General features: G+C 51.3%; 8 protein-coding genes across 8 annotated transcripts; 4 read left to right on the top strand and 4 right to left on the bottom strand.

Moving 5' to 3' along the window:
• Positions 1–54: 54 nt before the first annotated feature.
• JN550_013404 (uncharacterized protein) lies at positions 55–2,568 on the top strand (the record flags this gene model as incomplete). The annotated part of the gene is made up of 3 exons (XM_049311987.1): positions 55–1,715; positions 1,772–2,463; positions 2,516–2,568. 3 exons carry the CDS (start codon positions 55–57, stop codon positions 2,566–2,568), a joined length of 2,406 nt encoding a protein of 801 aa, XP_049164639.1.
• Positions 2,569–3,146: 578 nt separating this feature from the next.
• JN550_013405 (uncharacterized protein) lies at positions 3,147–4,398 on the bottom strand (the record flags this gene model as incomplete). Its single annotated transcript, XM_049311988.1, has 4 exons — positions 3,147–3,232; positions 3,294–3,824; positions 3,912–3,993; positions 4,132–4,398. 4 exons carry the CDS (start codon positions 4,396–4,398, stop codon positions 3,147–3,149), a joined length of 966 nt encoding a protein of 321 aa, XP_049164640.1.
• Positions 4,399–5,502: 1,104 nt separating this feature from the next.
• JN550_013406 (uncharacterized protein) lies at positions 5,503–7,202 on the bottom strand (the record flags this gene model as incomplete). The annotated part of the gene is made up of 4 exons (XM_049311989.1): positions 5,503–5,883; positions 5,937–6,782; positions 6,851–6,928; positions 7,029–7,202. The coding sequence occupies 4 exons, from the start codon at positions 7,200–7,202 to the stop codon at positions 5,503–5,505; spliced, it is 1,479 nt and encodes a 492-aa protein (XP_049164641.1).
• A 366-nt stretch (positions 7,203–7,568) lies between these two features.
• JN550_013407 (uncharacterized protein) lies at positions 7,569–9,178 on the bottom strand (the record flags this gene model as incomplete). Its single annotated transcript, XM_049311990.1, has 4 exons — positions 7,569–7,743; positions 8,036–8,126; positions 8,328–8,904; positions 8,966–9,178. The coding sequence occupies 4 exons, from the start codon at positions 9,176–9,178 to the stop codon at positions 7,569–7,571; spliced, it is 1,056 nt and encodes a 351-aa protein (XP_049164642.1).
• A 582-nt stretch (positions 9,179–9,760) lies between these two features.
• Positions 9,761–11,353, top strand: JN550_013408 (uncharacterized protein; the record flags this gene model as incomplete). Its single annotated transcript, XM_049311992.1, has 1 exon — positions 9,761–11,353. One exon carries the CDS (start codon positions 9,761–9,763, stop codon positions 11,351–11,353), a length of 1,593 nt encoding a protein of 530 aa, XP_049164643.1.
• A 144-nt stretch (positions 11,354–11,497) lies between these two features.
• On the bottom strand, positions 11,498–12,660 carry JN550_013409 (uncharacterized protein; the record flags this gene model as incomplete). The annotated part of the gene is made up of 3 exons (XM_049311993.1): positions 11,498–12,103; positions 12,157–12,278; positions 12,336–12,660. The coding sequence occupies 3 exons, from the start codon at positions 12,658–12,660 to the stop codon at positions 11,498–11,500; spliced, it is 1,053 nt and encodes a 350-aa protein (XP_049164644.1).
• A 1,232-nt stretch (positions 12,661–13,892) lies between these two features.
• Positions 13,893–15,008, top strand: JN550_013410 (uncharacterized protein; the record flags this gene model as incomplete). Its single annotated transcript, XM_049311994.1, has 2 exons — positions 13,893–14,136; positions 14,191–15,008. 2 exons carry the CDS (start codon positions 13,893–13,895, stop codon positions 15,006–15,008), a joined length of 1,062 nt encoding a protein of 353 aa, XP_049164645.1.
• A 556-nt stretch (positions 15,009–15,564) lies between these two features.
• JN550_013411 (uncharacterized protein) lies at positions 15,565–18,552 on the top strand (the record flags this gene model as incomplete). The annotated part of the gene is made up of 3 exons (XM_049311995.1): positions 15,565–15,995; positions 16,065–16,381; positions 16,433–18,552. 3 exons carry the CDS (start codon positions 15,565–15,567, stop codon positions 18,550–18,552), a joined length of 2,868 nt encoding a protein of 955 aa, XP_049164646.1.
• Between the last annotated feature and the right edge of the window lie 1,143 nt (positions 18,553–19,695).

Below are 19,695 nucleotides of genomic sequence, written 5' to 3' on the forward strand. Positions count from 1 at the left end.
GTCAGGCGATCGATAATACGACGAGCCCGTCAAATTGGACGAGAGCATGACGACATGACAGACTTGAGCTTGCGCCTGGGCCTACGAAAGGATCCAGTCAAGTGGGATAAGCCCCGGGAATGTATAGGAGAAAAGCAAGGCGAGATACAGAAGGGAAAGTATACCTGCTGGCGGCCGGTGGGTCGGGCGAGCGATGTCTGGCTTATCATCCGGCCAAAGATCAAGGAATTCCTTGATCATTTCGGTGCCAACGTGACACTGGTCATACTGGAGATGTATATGATTGGTCGCACCGAGGATAGTGCAGTTCCCACGATACTCATCTGTTCCGAAGACCAGAAGGCGCGCAAAAGCCTCAGAAAAGCGATTAAAGAGAGCGGTATACTAAGAGAGTGGACCGGGGTGGGCCTCGGGGACACTCCTGTCTTACCAGACCGCAGAAGGGTCATCCCCATCATGGATCCACCGCATATGACAGAGTTCGCTTCTCATCGATACTTTGACAAGTTGAAACAGTTGAAGGAAGCAGAAGACTACGAGGAACGTGGGAAACTCACAAGCTCGGAAGACGGTGATGCACTCGGTCGCAGGCTCTACATTTACGTCGAAGGCAAGAAATGCCTTGCTACAGGTGGTTTGGTCGTCTATTTTGACGATAAAGCATATCAGCTCACTGCTGGACACGCATCAGTGCGGAGTCTTGTAGGGAGCAGTTCAGTCCTTAGCACTGAAGAAGAAGCACTTGATGAGTGTGACTTCGACGGGCAGTCGGACGACGAAGATTCCTCGGGCTCATTAGATTTGCTTGCGACTAGCCACGCAAGCCAATCTAGCGAAGAGCCCAGTATTTGGGAGAGCGATGATGATAGCGACCGAGTCGAAACATTCCAGCGCGTTGCCTCCGCTGATTCTCAGGTACAAGAAAGGCTATTGTTTTCTTCGCCAGCTCGTTCCGATGAAAAAGGAAAAGGCAAGGTCGAATCCGAGATTAGTTTCGGTGCAGGCCCTTATAAGCCAGATGTCTTCACTTCAACGAAACTAGTCAGCTCTCCCAGTAAGGTAGGCAACCTCGCCTTCAGTACCGATACTCTGCCCGATTCGGTGATGGACTATGCGCTTGTCTCTCTTGATAACCCGGCGACAAGTCCCTGCACCGTCTCCTTTACTGAAGGGAGCATGCGGCGGTTAGTGACCATCAAATGTTGCTCCGTCATCCTCCCAGGCGATACAGATATTGTGGCCATCACCGCTTCAGGTGGAGCGATCATTGGGACGCTATCATCTACAACAACTTTCTTACGTCCAGCTGGGAAGTTCAAATTCCAGGAGGTGTATCCTATCCGCCTGGAGAGGCCTGTTGCTCTAGGTGACTGTGGTGCCGCAGTAATTGATCGAAAGACTGGAGATTTCTACGGCCATATCACGGCAGGCACACCCGGAACGGGGTATGCATACATTATACCCGGCAATGAGATATTCCAAGACATTGCTGAAAGATTTGGCTCTGCAGTAACGCTGAGTCCAGCGAAAACTTTCGCCCCTCGCTTCCCCTTCGTGCTCCCCTTATCAAAAAGAAGTACATTGGGAACAGAAGATGTCAAAGAGAAATCGGTGCCAGCATCAAATAAATCTCCCATAAGATTTTCCGATATTCTGTCTGGTCTGAAACGGCGACCGAGTACGCCAACGCGCGAGCCTTCAATGGCCCAGAACAAGTGCGAAATCCCAACCACAAGGAAGACACAGACTTCATGAGCTAACAGACATATAGCATTTCAAATTTGTTCTTCCTCCTTCCTGATGAGATCCGTGTTAAGATTGGTAGTCAGTTGCAATTTGCAGACCTACTCAATTTGCGTCTCGTATCACACGCATGGTACAATTTTGTGAGGTTCAACGAACCGATTTTCGTTATGGCGTTGTTGCGGACTCACATTCCCATATATGCGTATAGATTGTACCGCCTCCCAACGCCATTCGCGATGAATCGTGGTGACCTTGGCTACCTTGGCCAGCTGCGGCACCGAATGATGGTCTCGACCAAGCTATCTGTACTAATAACGGATTGGGTGGTCAAGGAGATTTTCCTCCGCACAACTCCGTCCCAGGTCGAACAATTTTCTCCTCAGGCCGAACGCATGCGGAGGCGCTTGATACCTGTTATATTCACGATTTTCCACTTTTTCGAGACCTACCGAGCTGAACACTTACGGTTTGTCAAACATCACCCCCACGGCTTGAGGAGGTCTGTGTTCACTTTCAACCCAATCGAGCGCAGGATCATGGAATCGTATGATGACGCGACTCTGCTCAACGTGCATCAGATTTTCCCCTTGTTCCTGTCATCATTTGTCAGACAGTTTCGACCACCAGCATATACAGGCAGGGTCGAGAGATCATTACGGGGCTACGTAAGGGATCCACCAGCCGATGAGGTCTACAGTGCGATTCTGCACTTAGGGGGTTTGTCACAGGCTGCAACGCTGTGGCAGATCCAAGGGTATACGTCCCGCAGAAGTGCAGTGGACCAGTGGTACTCAAGGGTACAGACAAGATCTCAACCGCTAGTCGGAGGAACCAGCACGGGGCGTAAGAGACCAGGGATCCCAGGGCTCTCTAGACGTAATCAACTCTCATATACTCCACGTGAGAGGGTTGGGCTGGAGTTGTCGTGGAAATCCTCGCATAGTGACCAGGAAGAACAGCGGCGCCAAGGACCTGTCACGATTCTGCCCTCAAGCCTGGCAATAGGACCCCCAATGGGCCCATTGAACTTGGGCGACGCAGAGTTGCTCCTGCCCGACCTACCAGATTTGAAACAGATTTGGGTTGTAACGGCGGAGGCATTACTGGTGGATCGAGGAGTGGTTGGGAGTTCGAAAGATATCAAACGAAATGCGCAAGTCATGTTGGAATTGATACGAGAGGAAAATCCAGAAATCGAAAACACACTAGATTCCGTAGTCACTTGGCCGTAGCAACTGTGCAGTGGTTGCATATTGATTTAAAATATATACCTAGGTGGCCAAAATAAAATATATGCAATGAAGAATGGCGCCAAAAAGCTCAACCGTCGGCCCTCAAGCTCTGAATGGGACACGTAGCAACCATGGCTTCCTACGAAGTAGGTAAACCCTTGAAGCTTTCTATACAGACGGCCAGCCACCAGACCAGCCAATAACGTTCCAGCCAAACTGGTACTTGGCGTCCGCAAGACCAATGTTGGTGTTGGCTTTTGGGAGCTGTTAGTCGGGGTGCCACCTCTCACAAATCGGTATTGAAATAGGACTTACCATAGTGGTAGTACAGCACGGTGCCGTGGGCTCCGTCGGAGAAGATACCCTGGCCGCCGGGCCCGTAGACATTGCCGTGGCTCTCGAGAACGGTGGTGCCGCCGCCGCTGGTGCAGCTGGCGCCGTTCTTGTCGACGAAGCCGCCGGTGGCGCTGGTGCTGCGGCAGACGCGGATCTTGTACTCGGCGCCGGCAGCGGGCTTGCTGGAGTCGTAGCCGCAGCAGATGCCCTCGCTCCAGAAGAGGTAGTAGTAGCCCGACCGGTACCACATGAAGGCGCCCTCCTGCGCGTGCGAGCCCGACGGCTGGTAGGCGAGGTTGTAGGATGAGCCCGTGGCCGACGTGGCCGCCGACGACATGGGCGCCTGGTAGATATCGCCCCAGAACGAGCCGAAGGTCATCAGGTACGAGGACCCTACGGCGATTAAGTTCGGATCGATGGCGTTATACGACTTGCCCGAAGAGGAGGAAATGCCGGTTGCGCCATGGTCGGTCCAGGAGCCGTACTCCATGGTAGAAGAGGTCGCATAGCCTAGGTATCAAGTAAGAACAGGGCATTAGACAAGCGAGAGAAGGGGAGAAATCTGATGGTGAAATTCAGGGACATGAATTTTCATACCGATGGCAGAATTCTGCGAGCCGAAGGTCGACACAGCGTAGTACATGATGTAGCTGTTGCCAACTTTCTGGACATCTGGGGCCTGTATCCGGAACGTCAGTTATGAATTTCTGATTACGATTCAGGCGTAAAGTTGAAACAACAAGTTCCTGCCTGGCACAGGTCCCTTCCCCGGAAAACTCTACTGAAGCCTGTTTCTAGGACCTCGAGAGCCACATACCCAAAGATCATCCTTCCCAGCCAGATTGATCTTGCTGCCCGCCGGAATGGCCGCACCCTGGTATACCCAAGGTCCCTCCAGAGCAGAGGACTTCCAGATGCCGATCTTGGAGCCGGTGTTGAAGCGGAAATAAACACCATCCGAAGACCGCTGAATGACAGCTGGGTCGTGGGCCCAGCAGTCGCCAGAGCAGGCTCCCGGGTTGCCGTAGGCGGCGACGCCGGCCGCAAGAGCCAGGAGGCCGCTCACTAGCTTCGCGAACAACATAATTTTCTCTTGTGGCAGCTAATATGTGAGTTATGGGAACGAGCCGCACTGCAGGCGGACTGGCCGGTGACGGAACGGTGCGTCACAGGTAGAGGGTGGTGAATAGGCGAGCAGACATGCACATTATCCGCCGGTATGGAAATTTTGTTTCAGGATCGTCGCCTATTTAACTCTCAAGAAAACCTCCCCTTACCCAGCAGTGCGTTGGATGTACACTGGATCACATATTGTTGGCCAGTTATCTGATGACTGACATAGTATTGTGTGAGTGGTGGAAAGTCTAGTATGGAAATACCTGGTCCCCACGAAAGTTTGACTGTTGTCGTTTCTATGCCAAGTGAAGATGGGACCATTCGACAAGAACCAGGGCAGGGATCCGAGTGATCCGACCAGAATCGGCGTACGCAATCCTTCTCGTGAATCGACAAAAGATCCCATAAAATGTCGTGTTGCAATCGCGAGCCTCACTGTTCTTGGTTTAGAACCGTAAAAGCCATGGGCTATTGGTGGAACCAGAGCTACGGGGTATCAGGGCGGAGTAACCCCGTATTGCCAGATTCAGCAGTGTGTGGGGGAATATGCCGGCCTGTAGTAACGTTGGTCGCGTTTCCGAACCCCAGCGGCTCTCTAAAACACATACCGAGCATCGTGAATGCCGGCTGTGGCGGTCTGGGATTATCTGGGGTGCAGTCGTCACAATGACAATGGGTCCTTCTAGCCATGCGCGCCAATCAACAGAAGCTGTCGACGCCGTGAGCCACGTCGTCAAGATAGACTTGGAATGAGAGCCTCACTCGCTTCTACACGAGGGAACAAGCCATAGCTTCAAATGCGCTCCAATCATTACAAGTGTGATGGATACGATATGGGAGACGTGCCAGACGCGGATGGCGAGCGAATACAAGTCTTAGAATTTGGAGGTTAGGCTGCGCAATATTTTGTATATCTATTATTGACCTTCGGCCAATGTGATAACGCTTCAATCCAACCTTGCCCAGACGCCGATATATATGCAGTACGGAAAGGAAATGCTATCATGATGGGTGGATGCCTGTTGGATCACGTGTATCGGACACAGAGTGTCGGCACGGCCTTCCGGACGCTTCAGTGAGCGATGCGCTCTTCGTTCTTGCCCAGCGTGCTTGGGCTCTCCAAACTGTCGTCGCCCGCTCGGAGCCTCCTTCTGGCGTCCTCATCCTCATCATCGCTCATCAGACCCTCAAGCTCAAACTCTTGAGCGTCCCGAACTGGTACATGGCCGTTCATACGGGGTCCCAAGCGGCCGTTTGCGATTTCTTTGGCCGGCATTGATGGGTTGGCATTGCGGTCGTAAAGGTTGACGAGCATCATGGTGAAAAGGAACACCAAGAAAGCAAGAGAGTAGAGGATCAGGATGTAAGAAACGTGGTCCATTCCAGAACCAGCGACCAGGGCCATCTGTTCCTCAGTAGCACCCATGAAGAGGAAGCCCGAGGCATAGAGAAGCTACGAATCTGTAAGCAAAATGGATGGGCTGGGCCAGACGTGGTTGAACTTACGAATACGGGGATGTACTGGAAACTGTTTGTCTCGCGGCCATCCTCCGACATGCCAGTGCGGTCACGCAGCACAAATGAAATCTCAATCATACGGGTGAGGCCACAGGCCATGAGAGTGTAGCCAAACATCTTGTGGGTCATGGCGCTGACCATCAACTCCTGGGGATGGGCGCTCATGCCCCAACCAGTGATCAGAAGAACGAAGCCGGGGACGAAGTTGCGCTGAGGCCGCCCATCACGGTCTTTGCTGAGCCAGACTCCGGCCAGGCCAGCGCACCACCAGATCACGCCCATGGTGGTGTGCTGCCAGTCGTTCTTGACCCATGCGGTGCCCCAACGATGTTCGGTGAAGGTGTTGACACAGCCCCAAGCAGCAATGACGGCACTGTCGAAGAACTCTTGAGAGCGGCCGGTGTGCTTGAGCCAGATCTGACCGACGATCAGAAGAATGGTCAGAAGAATACCATAGGCGATGAAGGCTCCTCCCATGATGAAATGAGCCAGACACTGGCCGACGTGTTCGCCCTGGCAGAAGCCGAGTGCTGTGATGCCGCCGAAGATCATCTGCGTCCAGGCGAGGACAGGCATCGCCTTGCCGACGATCCCGTGGCCCAGCTTCACGAAGCGTCGGATCCGGCCATTGAAGCCCTTCTCAAGGTGCAACTTCAAGTAGATGCCCATGACGATCTGGGCGAAGAGTAAAAACATCAAGGGCGAGGCGAACTTGGCGTGAACATTCGTATCGAGGAATTCGCGGCCGCCGTGCATGTGTCCGAGAGCATAGCCGAGTAGACAGAGGATGGTGGCCAGCGACTGGACGGGGACGTGCCATCGGTTCTTGGTGATCTGTCGGTCGCCCGGGCTGGTAAGCAAAGAACGTACTTGTGAGTTGGGTAGTAGGGGATAGAACATACACCGAGAACCATGCCTACGGGGAACAGTATGCCCCAGGCCACCATCTGGATGAAGATGTGAATCCATAGTGTCGTGTCCTGTGTTCTGTGGTCAGCATTGCGCTCGACAGCCACCTCGCAACCGTTTTCCTTCTCCGTGGCAGCTCAAATGGCTGTCGCCGAGCAGACATAGACGTACAATCGGGTCGACCGAGACGGCCTGGCCCTCCTCAATGTGCGAGGAGTCGTGGTCGTGGGCTGAAGCCATGGGGATAGTTGCAGCAAGCAGAAGCGCAGCAGGTATCGATAGGGAGGGAAGACGGCCAGTCAAAGGCGGCGGGCTGCATCGAGCAGCACGTCGTACGATTCCCATGTTTGCGGTAGGGCCAAGAATGCCGTCAGGGAGTCTGCTGCTTGGTGTAGCGATGCGTCTGTTCGCCTTCTTGGTACGCGACAAAGGACGAGGGTCCGACCCCTGGGACTGGTGTCGCAGCTCGGCGGGGCGACGTTGGATCGTGGGACTGGATGGGACTGGACGTGACAGGCGACGTGGCCCCGGGACCAGAGGGAACGGCGAGGGTTCGTTCGGATGGGCCGGCAAGGGTCACAGCAGGTGGAAACCTAGTCAAACGTGTGCGCGACAGTGCGATCTGCCCATCCAGAGTGCTGGTCACAGTAGGTAGGTAGTTATAGGTAACGTATAGAAGACGTATCTAGGGGTCGAGGTCAGGGGCGTGCTCTAACGAAGGAAGTAGAGATGGCACACGCGGAAGTCGACGGTCATGGCAAATGGCAGCTCGCAGACTGGCTGACAGCCATGCACGATCATCGCCCAGCCGGACTCTTCGCTCTCTCCACCCTCTTCCGCCGTCTCCAGGGCTGCTCCGTCTTCGTCAGCAGCGGCCCAGCAGTAACTGACGTGCAGCCTTTTAGTTAGTCAACAGTGGCCCAAGATTACTTGCATGCGCGTCGCGGCGAGCGGCCACGCACCCTAAATTGCAGCCCACTCAGGGTGTTGGTCGGCCGCTAGCCTGGACGGGCACCACTGGCCAGCGTGCAATAGTGGGTGCCCCCCCCCCCAATCTTTCTTCAGCGAGCAAACGAGAGGTGAAGTAGTTAACTTATGTAGCTACTCCCGTAGCTATAGCTCTGCCCGGCAGTGATCTTGGCCTTGTCTCGTCTCGCAAGTTTACATTTTCGACAGACTGGAGCCAATCCGTCTCCGACCGAGTTGCAATGCCGATGGCAGAAGCAGACTGTTCCTGGCTCATCTTGAACTCAGTGAATGAGACCGAATCTTACGAGCGCATCTGTAAGTTACAATGTGCACGAGCATTGTGCATCAGTCGCCACCGTCGGAAGAGAAATTATGAAAGATCCCACTCGAAGTTCGAGTCTGGGTAAGGGTATTCGCACATAATGATGGCGAGGATTTCGCGATTCATCTCTGTCTACTTCTGTCTGCGTCTAACATCAATCACATCAACCAATCCCTCACTCCCAATTCTTTTCCCCAGGTCTGTCTCCAACATTGCCGCGAGCAGTGGATTGCCTCTCTCAGTCCTGTGCTTCATTATCTCGACCTCTGCCAGCCACTCCAACATCTCTCGTCTCGGAGTGCCTTCCTCGAAGACCGCAGGCAGAAGCCACTCGCCATCCGGCAGTGCAACATAGCCAAACGCGAAGAGCATCGTGACTCCCAATCCCCAAATGTCCCCCTTCGCGTCTTTCCTCTTTTTCAAGAACTCGGGCGGCGCATAGCTGGGGGTCCCCGAAGGATTGAAGTAGCCCTCGGGCATGTCGATAATGGCAGCACCGAAGTCAATGAGCACAGAACGTTGCTGAGAGCTCGACCACATGATGTTGTCCGGCTTGACATCGTCGTGGATTATAGATCGCCTATGCAGATGGGCCAGAGCGCTGGCCATTTGCGTCAGGACAACATTGCTATCGTCAGCGGAGAGTGTTGATCGTGAGCGGTCGTCGATGTGTCTATCTAGACTTCGCCCTTCTTCAAAGCGCAATGTGATGGTAAGTTCAGCGAGGCTGGAGTCCAGGATTTCTGCAGTGTTCTCCTGTCATGATGTGTTAGTCCGACGACAACGCTGTGGTACTCAATATCCATGGGGTTCGTACATGCCCGCCTGAGGCTTTGAGGGCAGCCACTTCGTTGAGGAATTTAGTCGGTGTTCGTGGGTCTGTTTGGTGGCGGAATCGCTTGATCACGACTTTTGCCTCTTGCTTTTGCGTAACCTCTATCTGCGAATGATAGGTAGTCTCGATCAATTCAGTTTTGTCTCTATCTACAGGAACTGGAGATGGAGGCCCGCGGAATACGTCGTTTGCCATGGTAGCAGGCAGGGGCTCAGCCCAATTCTTGGCGTTCCCTCCACTGTCAACTCGTGTATACCTACTCCTAATCTTCCAGATGGAAATAAAGGGTATTATTCTCTTCTTCAGGCATTCTAGCCTCATATACTGCAGAGAATAAATCAATCGTGGAAACCATTGGTCGTAACACTTCGCCAACAAACCAGTTGTGAGCAACCCACCTTCCAAGATTGGACTCGCGTGGCATACAGCACTGCACCCCATCTGAGTCATGCCGAAAGGCGCATCATCGATGCCGATTATGCCCAACACGTGGATAGTTCACAGTATACATGTTCCCGGCATTCATGTTTTGACTGAGGGTTGTTTGACTAGCAGCTTCCATCAAAGAGGATACGATTCTTATCTGTTTTGTCCAGGACAGTGCTGTCGGACGATGCCGATACTAACGAGGACTAATCTAGAAGTTGCCGGCCCCAGATAACACCCCGACTTAGAGTTATGTAATGCTACGTTCTCCAGATTGCTTCTATTATATATGGGATTCCTGTTTGAGCCAGATGCGGTGGGTTTCCTCATGTTGCTCAACTGGTCCCAAAAATGATGAGGGTCTCTGTCGTAGCCGCGCTCTGGCTGGCAGCAGCTTCTGCTGCTCGACTGACCGACAATCCCACGGCAACGATCTCAGCAGGTCGCGTCGTCGGAATCAGCAAGTCTATACCGAATGGGGCCTCGACGATCAATCAGTTCCTCGGAATCCCCTATGCTGAGCCCCCAATTGGTGATCTTCGTTTCGCGCCACCCAAGCCATTCGCCGCTCCAAAGAAGGGGGATATACTGGCAACCGCGTGGCCTAATGCATGCGTTCAGCAGGGTTCAGCGGACTTGTTGACGTCCCAGAGCGAGGACTGTCTCTATCTCAACGTGTTCGCGCCGTTGCGTCCTGCGCCGGGATGTGGGCGAACGGTGATGGTCTGGATCCATGGCGGCGCCTTGAAGACGGGCTCCAGTGCCATCGCCGCTTACGATGGGTCGTACTTGGCAGCCAGCCAGGACGTGGTTGTTGTTAGTATCAACTACCGTCTGAGCTTGCTTGGGTTCTCCAACGCACCCGCGCTCGGGCTTGGGGAGCGGAACGCCGGGTTTTACGACCAGCGCATGGCGCTGCAGTGGGTGCAGGACAACATTGGCGCTTTCGGGGGCGACCGGAAGAAGGTTACGATCTTCGGCCAGAGCAGCGGCAGCACGAGTGTCAGCCGTCTTGTTGGGACCATGCGGGAGAACCCTCCTTTCCGGGCAGCGATTACTCAGAGCGGGTGGTACGACTATGCTTCCGTCATGGATATCGCGTCAGATATTCCCGGGTTGGCGGCTTGGGACACCATTGTCACTCAGCTCAACTGCTCAAGTCTTTCGAATAGCAATGATGAGGAGCTTGCTTGCATGCGCGCTGTGGATGTCGCTGATATCCAAACAGCCCTTGCAAGTGCTAGCAGTTTGACCTTCACTGCAGTGAATGACGACATGACCCAACTTACGTTTCCGGAGAAGGCTAGGGTAGAGGGACGTATTGCCAGAGTCCCTATACTAACCGGACAAGCCGCGAACGAGGGCACATTGTTCCAGGATCCCACATTGACCACCATAGATGAGTTCGTTACTCAATTTCCCACCCTGGAGTCCGTTAAAACTGAATTGTCTTCCGCCTATCCCGTGGGCGATTCTGGCTACGCGACACGGTTCGCTGCCGATGCGGCTATCGATACAGATATCGAGTGGACGTGCTCGATTTCCAGAATTGCTGGCCTGACTGCGCGGCAGGGCATTCCTGTTTGGCGGTACTACTTCAACGAGACGTTTCCAAACACTCCGATTGATGGATTCGGGGTGTATCACTCGGCCGATATTCCTATTCTCTTTGGGACATATGATGCTTCCAACGCCACCGCGGACGAGATCAAACTCAACAGCGTCATGCAGACTGCGTGGGCGGACTTTGCTAAGGATCCCTGGGGTGTTGGCCCCGGTTGGCCAAGGGTCGATGTTGGACAGGATCACGCCGTGGCCGCACTGGGGAGTCCCGACAAGAATCCTTCGGGCTGGACTGTGATCAGGAATGGAACCGTGGATGACAAGTGCGGGATCTTCCAGTCCATTTACGATGATGCAGCCGGGGGAACGCCATGGTGGTAGAGCTGAAGCATCGTCCGTAGATAGGTAATATTGTGAATGGACCATGGAACCGCAAAGTAGCCAGTCAATGTTAAACCAAGTGTCATTGTTCATGCAGTCCATAATTTGGGGCGTCATCACCCAGCCCAAGTCTGGCGTTGAATATTAGGCCAAGATGGAGCTGCTTAACAGCGTCCGACTGGCCAGTCCACCTGCGTCCGCAGTTTTACGCAGAACTAGTGCGGCATGGTGCTCGTTACTGTCTTCCCCGAGACACTTTTCTTCAATGGCGACAACAGAAGCTGCCCACAGAGCGGCTGCTTCAGCCTGTCCCATCAACAAACCGTATCTTGTCGCCAAAGTGAGAAGGAAGCCCAGTGTATCCGACTCTTCCATTTGCTCCTTGTTCATCAGCCGGACACCTTTCTGAATGAGCTTCATAGATCGTTCATATTCTTTATGCGGCCAGTTGCTGCCACTCAGCTGTCTCTGGCTCTCGCGCTTTTTGACCTTCTTCATTATATCCTCCAACTGTTTCCGACGATAATCCTGCTCATCGTCTGGGCTCTCACAGACGACGCACTGACATCTGAATCCCCATCCCTTGAGCATCTGCCGGCGGACGACAGTAGGGTGACAGATGTCGATGTACGACGTATTTAGCTCCTCGCCCGGCTGAATGTCTTTGAGCGCATGGATTGTGAGACGGTTGATGCGCGGGTTATACCGATGGAACACATTTGGTGCACATGCGTGGTTTAGCCGGGCGGACTGTTGTACTGGTTAGAGAAGTCTGAGTTATGGATGCACAAGAAAGCCTGTACCTTTGGGAATATACCAAGCTTGTAGTCACCATTGGGATACCTCAAGCTGAACCGATTTGTCTCGTATATTGACCATGCTTGTTCATGCGACTCTACAATTGCGTTGAACGAATCGGGCTCTCCTATTGTAGCCAGGTTCAGCGACTCTCCTTGCACTTATCTCATGACAGTCTACTCACCATCGTAACTTGACCTTAATTGGTTAATCCAGTCCACGTCTTTGGTTGGTTTCGACGAAGCAGCCAGCTCCCAGTATGCCGCTTGCTTGTCCTTTGGCAACGAGCTGACTGCTTTGTAAACCTCCGGTTGCCTGGCTTCATCCCGAACCACTATCAATGCTTCCTCGCAGAATATACGAGTTCCAGAAGGAATGAAGGCTTTTGCAAAGGCTGCTATACCAGCACCAGGTGTCTCACGCTCTTCGTACAACTCAGTCCGGATCTTGGTGGCGACTTCCGGATGTACTCCGTTCGCACCGGGCCGGGAGAGTTCCAATGCCAGCATTTCCAGTACCAATGATACTATACGTTGATCTGGGGAGGGAAGAGAGGCCCTTTGATGAATTAGATCGCACCAGAGACCAAGATCCAGGACTTCTAGTAGCAACCGTGACGTTTTGTGCAATGTAGCTTAGGTAGGCGATGTGAAACTGTGACTATCGAAGCGTACTAGCGTACTTGGTTTGACGTCAGCCACGAAGGCAGGCAGCAGACACTTTTTCACTGGTAGAAATGCGCTGAAAACTCAGGATCCTTGGAAAACTCAGCGACCCAGTCGAAACCTTCGACGGAGTGCAAAAGAATTCTCCGGCGATAAGGGACCCTCCCAGCCGAGGCGGCGGCCCGCGGAAGCCCTACTTGGCCTAGCTCAAGGGGCAGAGGGTCGAAAGGGCTCTAGACCGTCGGTAAGACCGATCGTCTGTGAGCCAATCTGCCAATCAAGAGTGGAGACACGGCCATGTGGGCCACAAGGATCGGGAATAGCTTCATTTGCTGTCCCATTCGGGTAACGTCTATTGTATGCACATGCGGTTTACAACGAGCCAAAGAATAACCAGCCAAAGAATACTACCAACTTTGACTCTAATTGTATCAGTAACAGCTCAATGTGTCGCTGTTAGGCTAACAGAACCAGCAATTAGCAAGCTGAAAGGCTGATTCAGGTACAACGGTTTCCGTACTGGGATTAGGGGGGAATGAGGTATGAATTTCACCGACATAGGCTTGGAGAACTAGGCATTTTTCAGTTTATTTTATCAGACTTAAATGTCTCATACGTACTCAAAGCTGAAGCACGGAAATAACAAAGGAAAGGGCGCAATGCGAAATCGAGTTTGAAGATAGGGACTGATATTTCGACGGTTCACAGTCACGTGCCGGCCTGTTCATTCAGTAAATGTACGATTTACCTGATGAAAAAGGGTCTAGAACAAAGCGCAAGCCGAGTATGTGAGACCTTAGACAGCAATAGGAGCCAGTTTCATACCCCATAATCGTCTGCACCTCAAACTGACGTGGTTTCCCCTTCTTGACATTCGTTGCTCGGTGAATTTAAGCAGAATGCTCGGAGGCAATCACAACAAGTATTTAGTACTTATTGACCTTTCTTTCGAACCGTGGTTTGCAGGTTGTCTTTTGCGAAACTTGTTCAACAAATGCATTGCGTCAAATGCAGTTGTAAAACCTCACCCTTCTCCGCCCAGTACGTGCCTTGGCCTTCAGCAACAGGAACTTACAATGTTGAAAATCAGGCACATCATCGTCGCCATCTTGGCATTCCCTCTCGCCTTGGCTCACCCGGGCGAGACTGCCGAGATGGTCGAGCATGAGATGCTCATGCGAGGCCTCCAGCACGCAAGAGCCTCTATCGCGCTTGCCCAATGCCGAGATGCCCCTCATGCTGTCGAGATGAGACGTCAAGCCGCGATGCGACGTGCTGACAAGGCAGACAAACTTCGAGCTGAACGCAAACTTCTTGCTGGTAGATCTTGGCAAAATCCCATAGACGAAGTATAGGGTGACTGACCAAGTACAGAACGCATGTCGCACCAAACAAGGGATCTCGAGGACCTAGCCACCTACGTCAACAAGACTCACAACCAGACCTATCTGGGATACGACCTTAACACTCCCGAGACGACCATCTTCGGTGCCGGCTCCACATGCGCTCTGGTCCCGGAGACTATCATCGGCCCGTTCTGGGTCACGGGCGAGGCGATACGGAAGGACATTACTGAGGGACAGGCCGGAATCAAGATGCAACTTGATGTTCAGTTCGTCAACATGCACACATGTCAGCCAGTGCCTAAGCTCGCGGTTGAGGCCTGGCAGGCCAACAGCACCGGAGTGTACTCAGGATTCCCCAACGGACAAGACGGCATCAACACAACATGGCTGAGGGGCGTGCAGTTCAGCGATGATTTTGGCGTGGCTACTTTCGACACAATCTTTCCTGGCCACTACGACGGTCGAACAAACCACATCCATCTTCTGGCACAGACAGACTACCGTGTCGAGGCGAACAACACCTACACGGGCGGCCGGGCTCTCCACATTGGCCAACTGTACTTCGAGGACGCCTTGGTGAAGGCCGTGGAGCGAAGCCATCCGTACAACTTGAGCGACATTGCAATCACGAGCTGGGACAAGGACGGATTTATGAAGGATGAGGCTACATCGCAGTATGACCCGTTCGTGCAGTATGTGCAACTCGGCAAAAGTGTGGAAGATGGGCTGCTGGCGTGGATTGAGGTCGCACTGGACTTCAACAGTGATCACACGGATGCCACGACCCCGGGCGCGCACTACTATAGCGATGGTGGACATCTTGCCGACGAGGGACACGGTCACTAAGTGCTCCGGGATGTGCGTGCTCCTGACGTTGATGGTGTTGTCCAATCAGAGACAAAGTTCCTACCTACCTCAGTTAGACGGCAGTAAATGCCCATGGAAATCTGACCCACAATGAGGTCCACGCTGCCTGTGACCAACTGAGAACCTCCATAACTATGTACCTACGGAGTAAAAGTGACCACTATGCTGTGGACCACAGCGTCCGGGGCGCTTGACTGCGGCGCAGTACGGGCGGCCGGATTGGCCCAATGAACCCACGCCAAGCCCCTCATAGCTGCAGTGCGATGCTGACACCCCCGATGTATTAAAGACGGTCGACCTCCCACCCATATCACAGCGTGGACTCTTCCGTCTTTCTTTCAGCTTCGGGCTTTCCTCAGCTTTTGTCGTACCACACTTCGGGTGCTAGTTTGACGTACGAGGAAGTGGCGTGTTTCAAGTCGCACATATTGCGGCTTCGGTGTCAGGTTAGCAGGTTGGATTGTTTAGCTACAGTAGACTACACGACCACCCTTCGCATTGAATGAACCGCGCCAGGGATTGAGCTGTCAAAGTGATGGAGATGGCAGAGTCAATCAAGGCCTTCTTCAACCATTCGCTTGACCTTTATGCGCTTGTTTCGGCAATCCGCGACGACCCAACCAGCAACAACGTCCAAGATGAGCGTCTCTCCAAGGTCGTCTCCCAGTTTGAAGGCCTCGTGACTCGGCTTTCTTCAGCCAGGTCTGGTTCATCCTCCGTGCCAGTCTCCATTGACGACAAGCCCTTGGAGGGGCGTCTGGATCTGTTCAAGGCAGCTCGCAAAGTGTCGCAAGATGTTTTGCTTCACCTAAAGCGATCCGAGCAGATGAATGCGCACGGTACCCCGACAACCGTTGAGGTGTCGGGGAAGCTCGTATGGACAACCACCGACATCGAGGCGCTAGCTGGCCGCGTCATGGAAATCCAAAGCCAGTGGAATATCAGCCACGCAGGGACACCGGATATGTAAGTCCAGTACCACTCCTTCCATCAATTTTAGACGACCGCTCACGGATATGCTTCCAACAAACGCAGCGTACCAATATCTTCTGAGCTTATATCCCGCCATGACACATTCGCCGTCCAAGAACCCAGCTCGGCGAGGGAGAAGAAAGTATCAGCTTCCGAACAGGATACATCTGGCCGCAACCCAACAGGCATACTGATCGATTTCATTCTAGAAAGCCTTAGCTTCAAGTCAATGAAAACGCGCGAGGAGGAGGTAGCCGAGGCATATGGCGACACCTTCGATTGGATATTCAAATATCAGTCTTCCAAGGAGGGCGATGCTCATCTAGGAGATCGGTTCACATCTTGGCTCAGTGGCAGTGATCTCGGAAGTATATATTGGGGTAAGACGAATTTGAAATATTTACAATTGACATCGCTGACGTTTACATCAGTCACGGGGAAACCTGGATCTGGCAAATCGACTCTCATGCGATATATCGCTGAGCATCGCTCTACACGCCGCCACCTGAAGACATGGGCAGGGAATTACCATCTTGCCACCGCTGTCTTCTACTTCTGGACAAGTGGTTCTGAAGAGCAAAGATCCCAGACGGGTCTACTCCGATATCTTTTGCACCAGTTACTTTCTTCGGATGTCAACCTTATTCCCAAAGTTTTCCCAGATCTGTGGCAGAAACTTACAGCCATGGAAACTCGAGCTAGAATCAGATTTGTCCTCGAGTGGACGATTCCAGATCTCATGATCGGATTTCAACGATATCTCGGAGAGGCATTGTCAAACACGAAGATTTGTCTTTTTGTAGATGGCCTTGATGAGTTTGAGGGTGACCACCGAGCCATCGTCCAATTCTTCAAAACTCTATCGGAGGGATCTGGAAGCTCGCACATCAAGTTATGTCTCTCATCACGTCCTTGGGAGGTCTTCGAGAACGCGTTCGAGTACTCCGTGCCGAATCTGAAGCTCCAGGACTTGACTTTCCAGGATATGACGCAGTATGTCCGCGACAATCTGAGTAAGAGCAAACCTTTCCAAGGGGATGAGACCGAAAAAGAAGCAATCACCAAAAAAATTGTCCAACAGGCGGACGGTGTCTTTCTATGGGTTCGGCTAGTGGTCAGAAAACTCATCGAACATCACGTCAAAGCAATCACCTTCCCAGAGCTTCAGGCCTATGTACGCGAATTTCCGTCGGACTTGGATCAGCTTTTTCAGAAGCTCTTGTTTGTGGACCAGACAAAAGACCAACTAGTTGAATCTACACACATATTCGAACTTGTCAGAGCACGAGAGGTTGTGGCAGCATTCGTCAAAGATGAGTCCTCCAATGCCTTGTCTCTCTGGCAGATCGCATTCGCTTTGAATTCGCATGATGAATACGCTGCGTTGAACGCAAAAGTTATCGAAAGCAATGTGGAAGAAACCGTTGAGCGTTGCAATCTCATGAGGGCTCAAGTCATCTCTCGGTCTGCTGGTTTGCTCGAGGCATACGACAATCGCACAACTGGAAATATGTTCGAGTCATCGTCATCTAAGGCTAATCAGATGCTCCAAAGACTTGCATCACAAAAGGTCACCTATGTCCACCGAACAGTCCGCGATCATTTGATGTTCCACGCAGGCGCTTGGCACAAGCTGACCTCGTATGCCTCGAGTAGCTTTGACCCTCACCTACGTCTTATTCGCTCTCATGTGCTACAGTTGAAGCATTCTTTGGAGCCAATCGAGCATCATAGACGATTGGATGAATGGTATCCCGACATTGCCTTATCGCTAACACATGCGCGATACATCGCAGACAGTCATGAAGCCGAGCAGTGCCTCCTCATCGACGAGCTTGAGAAGACGATCAGTTGGTATTGGCAATCTCGTCCGGGTGATAAATACGATCACTGGGCTCGTAGCTGCTTTGGTTCTTACGAGAGCCGCAAGGGGAACAAGATGATAATACTGTTCCCATTTCTGGCTCTCTGCACCAAGTTCGGTTTGGAGCATTACGTTCTCCGAACTATTGACTCCCTCGCCACTTCCACGGAAGTCAAGAATTACTTCAAAGAGTATGAGCATGACGTAAAGAACGAGCCAAACAAGATTGTGGAACAAACGCCTCTCCTGTCATATGCTCTTGAATTCCTGACTTCCCGACAGAAGACGATCATGCCTCTCTCGTCGCGCTCTTTTGTTGCGTCGCTTCTGCGGAGTCACCATCTAGATCATCCAATCCTGGGCCCTTTGATTGGTACCCCGAATGCCATCTTTGACTCACCACTCACCGGCCAAAGAGAGGTCACGCCTTGGATTCTTGTATTAAGTCATTTGCGTGATGCAAAGAGAAGAGGGTGGATTGAGCCTTTTGATATTAACCCCGAGGGAACAGGAAGGTGGACTGATATTGTTCGCATGATGTTACAGGACGGTAAAGCTGACAGAAAAGCATTCCTCAAATGGAATGGATTTGATGAGGAGGCATATGCCAAAGATGTAATCGTTGATCAGCTTGGGGTGGTCGGTGATAAGTGGATTGATGGGTTGAAGGTATTTTTCGAGGAATAGTTCGCGCCTCTTCCCGGTATATAGCTTTATTGCAACAGATGTTGTCTACTAGTCATGGAGTCGTCCAAAAAGTGAGGTTCTGTGGACCGAAAACGGAGACACGCGCACCAAATTACAGGTTCTTTGTGCCAGCTACGTACCTAGGTACCGCCCAGACTGCCCCAACGACCAGTGCGCAGTTTCAGCGGGCAGTTGGCGGCTACTTAGGTAGGTAGGTACTGGGAAAATTCGTTTCTCCAACTTCGGCTACATTCACCGTCATTTAGGCCTTCCTCCCACTACGCCGCAAAGGACTTTCATTCAATTGCCTAGATCCCACGCCTAGCTTTCCTGCTCAAGAGAAGATAAGATGGTGGCATACGAAGAGGCTCCGTCGAGTCGAATCGAAGGTTTGTCACTTGAACTTGTGCAAATGGTCCTTTCGGCTCTGTCAGATGTGGCATCTCTGCAAACAGCTGTCTTGTCGTGTCCACTGTTCTATCAGTCTTTCATTAAGGCTGAATTGGCAATTGTGACGCAAGTCTTATTCAACCAAGTAGACATTGACGTGCTATCCGAAGGGATCGCGGCTGCCGAATCCTCATGTCTACGCCCTCATAATACAGACCTTAAAAGTCGAGCCGTTATCACAGACTTCGTCGGTCGTAATCTTTATCGGAAATTAACGTTATTTAAGTTTTAATTTTTATTAAGAGTGGTTTTTATTAAACGATTTAATTTTTATATATAAACTTTATTAATTATATTTATTAAAATAGTTTTTATTAAAAGTTTTTTAAAATAATATTTATTTATTATTATATAATTAAAAAGAATTTATATTAAACGCGTTTTTTATTATTTAAAAATTTATTATAATTTCTTTTTATAAATAAAAAAACTGAATTTTTTAAACGAAATATTTAATTAAAAAGTATTAAATAATTAAATAAAAATGAAATTATTATAATTTAATAAATACGTTTTTAAAAAAAGAATATATTAATTATTAATATTATATATAATTATTTATTTATTTTTTTTATTAAAAATTTAATACTTTTATTTATTTTTAATTATATAATAATTAATTAATAATTATTTTTTAATTATTTTTTTATTTAACATATTTTTAATTTATTACTTTATTAAATTATTAATCAA

This window comes from Neoarthrinium moseri (genome assembly GCF_022829205.1).
Source record: "Neoarthrinium moseri strain CBS 164.80 chromosome Unknown scaffold114_Wmoseri_CBS_16480, whole genome shotgun sequence".
NCBI lineage: Eukaryota > Fungi > Ascomycota > Sordariomycetes > Amphisphaeriales > Apiosporaceae > Neoarthrinium > Neoarthrinium moseri.